This window comes from Sinocyclocheilus grahami, unplaced genomic scaffold, assembly GCF_001515645.1.
Source record: "Sinocyclocheilus grahami isolate Dianchi unplaced genomic scaffold, SAMN03320097.WGS_v1.1 scaffold291.1, whole genome shotgun sequence".
NCBI lineage: Eukaryota > Metazoa > Chordata > Actinopteri > Cypriniformes > Cyprinidae > Sinocyclocheilus > Sinocyclocheilus grahami.
The window spans coordinates 606,161-615,818 of NW_015505470.1; the positions used below are offsets into that span (position 1 = coordinate 606,161).

A 9,658-nucleotide genomic window follows, 5' to 3' on the forward strand; every position below is an offset into this window, starting at 1 on the left:
ATAGACACGGTGAGTGAAGCCGAGAGCAAGATATGCCTCATCATATTTTCTGCATTTAGCTTTTAAATGACCGGCACCTGCCTGGGTCTGTGCGAATTCATCTATGGCTTTTCTCTTTGTTTTCACAAACTGATCCATCTCCCATTCTACGTTACGTCCTTTGGCTGTTTACTGTTTTATTTATTTTCTTTTTCTGCTGATGGCAGAACTTGAAGCACTTGAAGCAGCGCTGCTTAGACCGATGGGTGTGTGTCATCAAAGTACTGAGAGAGCTATAAGAGAGCGCGGACGTCTCCTTATGCTTTCTCTCGCCATACTTTGATGTCATACACCGATCTGATCTTCAAGTCGAACACACCTCTTTACTCTCGCCTGTCACGTGACCGTGTAATCGCAGCCTCTGCGATTGAAAAATCTAAATTGTTCATATCGCGATATTATCGCAAATGCAATTAATCGTTCAGCCCTAGTTATCAATAACAACACTGCTCCTGACTTATCAATAACCTTGAAAAAAACTGTTATTGTTATTGCCGTGTTAGTGCAGCTTTCAAAGGATGTAAATTAACCTAATTTGATTTTACTTGCTTAAAATTGGTTAAGAATCAATAAATCTATTTTTGTCATGCCACAAAAGCATTTTGAAGTGAACTGAAAACTAATTATTTTTATCTTGCCAGCTAGGTGATTACCCTAATTATTATGTCAGTAAAATATGCATGAGCATGCCTCCAAGCATGAGATATTAGCTGACTGACACTGGTGAATGATTGATTGAAGATGAATTGTTCATTGCAAATACATGAGAAAACACATTCTCTACGTTTTGAGCAGCTAAAAGAACTTAGCATGCAAGACCCGGTGGACCAGTCAATTTTTCAACGCAATGCACCCTGTCAACCCAAGTCAAATGTCAATGGATTGGACTCATTAATATGTATGGAAGGAAAGTGCTATTTACACAAGGACTTCTGTCAGTGTAAAGCCACCTTGAAATGTAACACTTTAGCAAACATTTTGTTTCCATCGCAAACTAATGCTGTTGTGTCATCACATTGCTGTGATCGGCCTCCCATCATTCATTCAAGAATATTTTCACTTTCTATAACTCACCTTCTCTTTCAATAAAGAAATTGGTGTGTACTTCCACAATGATGGACGGTATACAAGTATAAGTGTGACAAACTGTTTGGAATAATTGATTATCTGGAATTTATTCCACGTGGTTTAGTTCACACTGGCTTCGTTTAATGGAACTCTTGGCAAAACTAGACATTTTAATAGACTTGATTAATGTGTGAGCATATGCACAGGAAAAATTGCAAAGCCCTCTACTTTGCAAGCGTGTGTACACACACTCCCTCACTTCCTGTCAAAATAACAGAACGGTGGGTGTTCTTTTGTGGTCTTTACAGATAAATACCACCGGCTGCTTTCCTGTCATCAGAATGAAAGGAATGACTTCAGACGACTAACGCACCCCGGTGCGTTTGCATGTGAAAGCCTGCGCATCATATCCTCTCGTATTCACGTGTAAAAGATTAGTTCAGGCCAAAAATCAACATGAATGTTCTAAAATCGATCTGCTGTCATTTCTTCCATGGAACACAAAAGGATAATTACATAAAAATGTCATAATGCATGACAGTTCACAGTGAAAATGTCAAAAAGAACCATTAAAGCTGTCCATATGGCTTCTGCAAGACTTCTGAAGTCATAAATCAATGATGATCTTTCCCCAGAAGAAAGTCATACAGGTTTGGAACAATATCAGGGAGTAAATGATTCACACTTCTCCTTGATTAAAGCACTGAACTGACACATGTAATGCTTCTGCACTGCAAAATTCTGTGTTAAAGTGTAAACCTCTGATGTAAAATTAGAGGGGAAAGCACACCAGCGCCCTTCTGAAGAATGCACTCATTGAGGGCTTTTGTTCGGGTTTTCTTCAGGTCAAAACAGACAATGTGAGGACACCACACAAGCCCGAATGCAGGGATGCAGGTGCCTGAGGAGACCTTTCTGTTTAATTAAAAGGCTTGACAGCTAGGTCAGCATGTATTTTCTTCTAATAAACGGCAACGTGCTCAAAACAGACTCTACATGATTACATCTCTTTCAACAATCGTGTATGACCATAAATGGCTCATAACAAAAATAGGCACTAACAAAAAAGTACTATTGCTGTAACGGGGCAATTGAGATGAGAAACGTGCGGATCCATGTGCAAAGCTTTATTCCAAAACATAGTCAAAACAGGCAAGGGTCGGACAATGGCAAACAGGTATTTAGAGGACAAGACAGAAGAGTAATCCGATAAGCAGGCGTAGGTCGATAAACAGGCATAGGTCGATCAACGGCGAACATAATCCAAAGGTTGAGGCAAGAGAGTAATCCATGGACAGATAATAAATCCAAGCGAGGTGCGAACAGAATCCAGATGACAAGACGAGAGACAAATCCAAGACAGGCAGGTAATCAGGAAACAGGCAATCAAGTCAAGTCAAGTCAAGTCAAGTCTGCTTTATTGTCAATTCTTCCACATGTACAGCACATACACACAGAGAATTGAAATTGCGTTACTCTCAGACCCTTGGGTGCATACAGATAACATAAATACAGATTAAATACAAAATACAAAATACAACTATACAAATAAGGTAAAACAGGAAACAAGATGTGACTAGACTTAGACTAGAACTAGAAACTCAAACTAGGACCGGGAATTGGCTCCGTAAAGAAGCTATGCTAAACAGCATAAATGCTAAACAATACTCTGCGATTTGAAAGAGGAAGTCCATGGCTTATAAAGTGTCTTAGATTGGTTACAACTGTGGGTGTCATTAGTGCAATGGATGCTGGGAAATGTAGTCCGTGGTGACATGTGGAAGTCTGTGTAGTGTGACAGTCAATATAATGGAAGAGCGATCTCTGGTGGCAAGCGGATGGAAGTCCATGGGCAGGATTCGTGACAATGCATTACCATGTTTTTTTGAACAAGTATTGTGGTGGTAAATGTAGTGGTGGTTTGGAACAAGTAAAATTTTATATATTTTAAAGTTTACATACACTACCGTTCAAACGTTTGGGATCAGTAAGATGTTTTCTGCTTGTCAAGCCTGCATTTATTTGATCAAAAATACAGTGAAACAGTTGTATTGTTAAATATAATTACAATTTAAAATAACATATTTCTATTTTAATTTCTATTTTAATTCTTGTTATGGCACAGCAGCCATTACGCCAGTTTTCAGTGTCTCATGATCCTTCAGAAATCATTCTAATATGCTGATTTATTATCAATGTTGGAAACAGTTGTGCTGCTTAATATTTTTTGGAAACTGTGATACTTTTTCAGGATTTTCTTTGATGAATAAAGATAAAAAGCACAGCATTTATTCAAAATAGAAATCCTTTGTAACAATATATTCCATGCAAGTTTGGGGTTAGTCAATTTTTTTTTTCTTTTTTTGAAATAAATTAATATTTCTTAAAAACTGATTAAAAGTGATAGAAAAGGCTTTTATTGTTTCAAAAGATTTCTACTGTGAATAAATGCTGTTTCATGTTTCATGATTTACACAAAAACATTAAGCAGCACACCATGGCCATCAAAAAAATACATAAAAATAGAAAAGTTATTTTCAACTTTCCAACTCTATTACCATGCTAAAACAGATGCAATAACATAGTTTTTAGATATAGTTCTATAAAATGTATCATTAAGGAGCATATCGGTCCTATATTATAATACTGTCTAATACTTATATCATAGTACTGCAAATGAACTTGAGCACAATCTACCATCTTACAAAAAATTTATGCTTATTAGTGGGACTTATTTGAGCCATTTTTCTAATATTCAACAGAGCATTAAGTTTTCCCTCCCTTTCAATGTCACTGAGCTTAAGCCAATGTGAAAAATTCAAACACAGAAATGTCAACATAATGTATCAAGTGTATTTTTTCTAAGGGCTTTTGGCGTGGAGTTCCCAGTTTGGGTTGGATTCTCAGGAGATTGATTTCAAAAGCTTGTGAGAGGCCCCTTTTTCCCACTGAGTGATTAAGGCCTCATGTGTGTGGTAGCTCAATGACCCTAATCCAGCTTTGATAACTGCCCCCTGCATTCAAACACTGAGAGAGGGCCAGAGCGACTTCACATCCTGTTAATTACCAACTCCTCCATCAGTGCGCTCTCACAAAGTTCCCCCGGCCTCTTCGGCTGCCCCAACATGCCTCTTAGCCATGTGATTTACAGGCACTTTGAGACAAAGATGCCCTTTTCACACTCGCAATGACAGCTGACCCCCTCCGGAGGGGTGGAGGGGGTTTTGTTGTAAAGGGTGGAGCGTTTGACAACCAGTTTGGTGAAAGTTCTGTGTTGAGATGTCAATGATAGGTTGTAGTGTGTGTGAAAGGTCAGCAGGTTGGGCCTCGGATAAACGGTGTCGTCACGCTAGGTTAACAATAAAAGGGCACTGGCGTGGCGGTGCTCTTTGCTTTTGAAGCAGGATGGATGGTATTGCATACCAGCACCACGTCGCCCTCCAGAAAAAACTACAGGTCAAGAATGTGCCGTCAGCCACATGTGAGGAAGAACAGAAGGAACGGGAGACTTGAATAATCTTGAGTCATGCTCGTTCGCATTTGGCAAACGCATTAGAAGCAAATGGGAAAGTCTAAGTGGGAGCGAAACCACCCAACATGGTGGCATCATCAAGCTAGATTGAATTCCCACCAATAAACTAGTAGTGCACCTTCCAGAGCCAAATTCTTCTCTTAACGTCTGCGCATTACGCAATAACTCTCAAGCCTCCTAGCCAAAACTCCGGTCTCAGCTGATGGAGCAATCCAGCAGTTTTTCATTCTTTCTTTCAGCTCTGAGAGAATGAGAATCAGATGTTTGGGGTTGGGGGAATGATCTCTCCCACCCATCCGGTTGTAGCCTGCAGCTGGAGGCACTGGTACAGTACATGTGCACTACATGGTGACAGGAAGGTGAACATTCCACCCTTCTTCCGTCACTGGCCGGCAGCTGCGAGAGCGAAGGAAAAAAAAGCGTCCTGTGAAACAGTGTTTCTTGAGTGGATCTTTGCCCGTGCGGCCATGGAGATGGGAACTTCCTGTACAAGCTCTGTCAGAGCGTGTAAGCGGACTAGAAGATATCTCCGCTGATCTTTTGTTGCCCTGTTGGGCACCGAAGGAACCCCATCGTCTCCTCCTCCTCCTCTCTGCCCGCTCACGACAGTTCAATTTCATTCTGGCATTTCACTCCAGCAACTTTTTTCATCTATCTCCTTCAGACTTTGGTTCCCAGACGCTGCTAGGCTCTCGGGTGAAAGGGTGGGTCGGCGGTTGAGACTTTCTGACTATCGTATGAATCTCTGCCTTTTCTTTGAACGGCACTGGAGGTGGGGTTTCAAACAAAAGCCCTTTCAAATGGATCTGCATCACTAGATGGGCTGCACAATGGTGAGGAGGGGCCAAAAAAGTCAACAAATAATTCATATAATTCACTCTTTGGTCTAAGGGCTAAAATGCAGGCCCAAAAGTACAAAGGGTGGGACAATGTTGTGAGCTACAGTGGAAATATACGGGCTGACCGTACATAAATTAATGCGACTGACTAATCTTGTAGTCTACACAGTCACCACATGCCTAAATCATTTATGCACACTGCAGGTTGTGCACTGAACATGCCAAGAAAGATGGCGGAGCAAGAATTTCAGAGACAGACTTCCAGAATTCCAACGTTTTCCTCTGAGATCCCAGCTGGGCCACTTCATTTAAGCAGTTTCCTTTGCAAACAAAAAAATCAGTGTACACAACAGATACTTGTTGTTTGACTAGGCCTAAACACACAGAGAAGCGAACTAAACAGTTGCTCTACTTTCGAGTGTGGTATTTCACTATCCACCCACATTCCAAGACACTTAATATGCTTAAACTAAGCATCAACGAGTACTTAAACTCATTTGGTTTAATTAATTAAAGTTAGTCATTCTTCTTAGTGCAAAAACACAGCTTAATTCTATGTAAAATAGGCTCATTATTGGCTTATTCAAAGCTATTTTATACAAAGCTATTTGCTTTCCACAATTAATCTTGCACCCTGGTTAAATCATGTGCCAAAAAACCTTCTTTTGAATTATATAAGTACAATTCCAATTGATCATAGCAGCACTAAGAAAGCAAATGATGGAGAAGCAAGGTTAAACAGTAATTTTTCTTGCTGACAAAGTTGGGCCAGAAGTTCTTGTGCAGCAAGCATTTTCACTGCCCCACCAGAAAAAAATTATCAATTTTTATTTGTAGTAATGTATAAATATTAAAAGTTTTCATTAAATGTTGAATTTTTTTTTAAATCTATTTTAACCAGCTAGATATCATTATACAAATTTTTGCATCAACAATGTAGAGTACATCACAGAAAATCAAACATTTAAGTTTGCAGGGCATAAAAACAGATACACAAGATCAATTAACATACAATTTTAAATACACAGCATTGGTCCTTCACATTGGCCCACAGTTAATGGCTATCCTTATTAAAGAGATAGTTCACCCAAAAATTTAAATTCTGTCATAAATTATTTATCTGTAAGACCTTTGTTCATCTGTGGAACACAAATTAAGATATTTCTGACCCTCCATAGACAGCAACACAACTGACAAGTTCAAGACCCAATAAGCAGCAAATTAGGAGTTTGAGGCAAAAGTCATAGTTAATGGTTTGTTAATCATGAGAATTGGACCTTAAAATAAAGTGTGACCGAGTAATCTTTGAAATCCATTTTATTTTCCCCCCCAAATTCTATGTTTATTTGTTTTTTTTCCTTTCTGGACCCTGTGTTTTATGATTTAAATGAACCATTTAAAATGGTGTGTAATGCAAGGAGTTTATAAAACTTTAAAACTTTAATCCAGATTGAAATTAAAATATATTTTCAAATGAAAATCTGAATTAATTGCAACAAAAAAATAAAAATTAGGTGCTGCACTACAGCACATGGAATTTGTATCAAAACATGGATAAAAAGATTTCGGTTGTATGACATTCCTTAAAAAATAAATAGTAATAATAATAACTCAATGTAATGTTTTAAAAAATGGTATCGTTGCTGTTATTATTACTTTGAGAATTGTATACAATAGTAATATATTTCTGTCATTATTCTTCAAATTACACCAAACTTTTATTTTGGCGGTTTGTCACAAGAATCTTTGAGTTTCAGTCTGTATTTGCCAGTAGCTTCCATCAAATGAAATCATAAAGTGAACAATCAGCTCTGAAGAGATTAAATTCATGTGGAGTCTCCTCATACAGCGAGAAGAGACGATCAATATCATGGACTTCTTTTTTTCTGATAAATATTGATATGGATTTATTGCCTAGCCCTAGATATAGTTAATATAAGAAGCAAACAACACAATGTGTATTGAATCATGAGGAAAATGAGAAATGCTTGGTGTAATTAGCATTCACAGCATCACTCGCACAAAACCCTAAACCTCTACTCACCAAGTCGGCTTTGCTTTTCCCTGCAGGCAGCGGTCAGTTTTGCCAGTTCCTCGTACTTTGCAGCCAATTGCCGCTTGCCGTTTTGAAGGTGAGGGCGACTTGAGAGGCTCTCTTCTGCAAGATTCCGATTGGTTACTAACAAGGTTTCCCTCTCCAGCTGGAGCTCCTGGAACTGAACACAAATTTCAGTTATCACTCAAAAAACACCAGAAACAAAGGCTGATCATCTTTAATACCATCTAACCCCAATCAATCAATTCTACAACCTAAAGAAAATCCAAGATGTGTTAATCAGTGATGAGTATCACTGGGACATTTAAGTTAATTTCTTATGTACTGTGTACATTCAAAAATAGCAAATGTGATATTATAACGTCAATATGTTGTTTCCTCTATTAAATGACTGTAAATATTGAAGTAAAAAGTGATTATACTAGATTAGTTAAGTTTGTCATCATTGTTACTTGGTGTTGCTAGTGTGATTTACTCTAATATACTCTATTAGATTAACATGATTTAGCATGTTGCGAGCATGTTTTACATTTTTGCACGTTACGGGCCCTGTCCCAAATGGAACACTTCATGTGCACTTGCGGTCTTATGGACTTACAATAGCCGCCGCGTGCGAGTGTCCGTTAAGTCCACAAGACTGTAGTGTGTCCAATTCTTAATTTTAGCGTTCAGAAGGGTGCTCGCGAGCGCCCACTTTGCAGCCGTTATGCGCCCTCGATCCCGCAGCAGACTTCTACCCGACAGTCAAAGCGGCATTACGTCACGAAAGTGCGGACTCAGAGGTGGGTTTAGGGTGCCATTTGGGACAGGGCCACTGTCATGCTCCTAAGATATTTTAGCATGTTGCTAGCATGTTTTAGCATGGTTCACCATGACAGGATGTCCTGTTGCTTGTCTCAGCTGCATCAGATTTACAAGAGATAGCTATAAGCGAATGCTTGAATGCATTGCTTGTGGTTTTATCACATAGCGTTTAGTTAGGGCACAGTATTAGAGTCTTTTTCTTTCTGCATATTGAATGAGCACGTTTCACAACTGAGGCTTTTTTTGCTCATTTGGAGGAGATGAACCTTTGTTATAATGTAATCTTGTGTAGACGCTGTTAAGAATGCAGCTCCTCAAACAACATGGCCATCAAGGACGTCAGGAATGCAAGAACACAGAGAACTCTGCATTTTATTTAGGACTTATGAGCCGTACAGAGTGAGCGTGAATAATGCAACTCGATACATCAAATTCCTCAGGGGTCATATGAGGTTAGGTTATTATGCCAGGCACAGAATCCATGAACGTGTCCAAGAGAGATTGTAGGAAATCTAAAAAAGAGAAAATAATAGCCTTCAGTTTTACACTAACGTGACTGAGGACTTTAGCTAATATGTTTGATTTGTAGAGAAAAGCTGCTTATGTTTCATGAGAACGGTGAGAACTGGGTATATGGCTTGGGCAAGGGCCTGCATCCGTGTGTGAACAAAGACATTTAGACAACAAGGATTAAATTAAGCAAAGTTTAGAGCTAATCAAAGATTTGTTGATCTGGATTTTATTTTAAATTGAGTTGTGTTGCACCCCTTAATTTTAAACTTAGATTAACAAATCTGGGATTCGAATTCTAACCTGCGATTAAAACTTCCATCTACGAATAATTTTCTCCGCCATGATGGATTCGTCATATAATTAAACAGCAACAATGCTAATATTCCTTATCCTCTGTCTCTGACATAAGTTGCTTTTGTCGATAAAGGAAATAAACTTGTAAAAGGTCCACCGTCTTTATAAACCGCTAACGTACGTAGAGAGACCGTTGATGAAACAGCTGATCAAGCAAGCAATCAAAACTTTGAGGCAGTGCATACGGATTTCATAATACTGGAACTATATTTATAGTATAAATTAATGGAGTATAGCATATGACAAAACAATCGAGATAAGAGAAAATAACTGGCATGATTCGTGGAGTGACTACCTCCGCTCGTGACAGTGGCACCCTGTCCGTTTGATCGCTGTTCAACAGCACGCGTGGAGCGGGCGTGAGAAACAAGAGGCGCGGCCACGATCCGGTCTTCTTTTCTTTGTCGTAAGGCGAGATGCACCGAGATAAGTGATGGATTCACATACCGGACT

General features: G+C 39.0%; 1 protein-coding gene across 1 annotated transcript in view; it reads right to left on the minus strand.

Annotated features, from left to right (window-relative positions):
• The window catches only part of LOC107600766 (vacuolar protein sorting-associated protein 37D-like), a 42,966-nt gene that overhangs the window by 17,745 nt on the left and 15,563 nt on the right, over positions 1 to 9,658 (minus strand). The window contains exon 2 of the mRNA XM_016292726.1: positions 7,523 to 7,694. Within this exon, the coding sequence (XP_016148212.1) occupies positions 7,523 to 7,694 (172 nt within the window). The remainder of the gene's footprint in view (positions 1 to 7,522; positions 7,695 to 9,658) is intronic.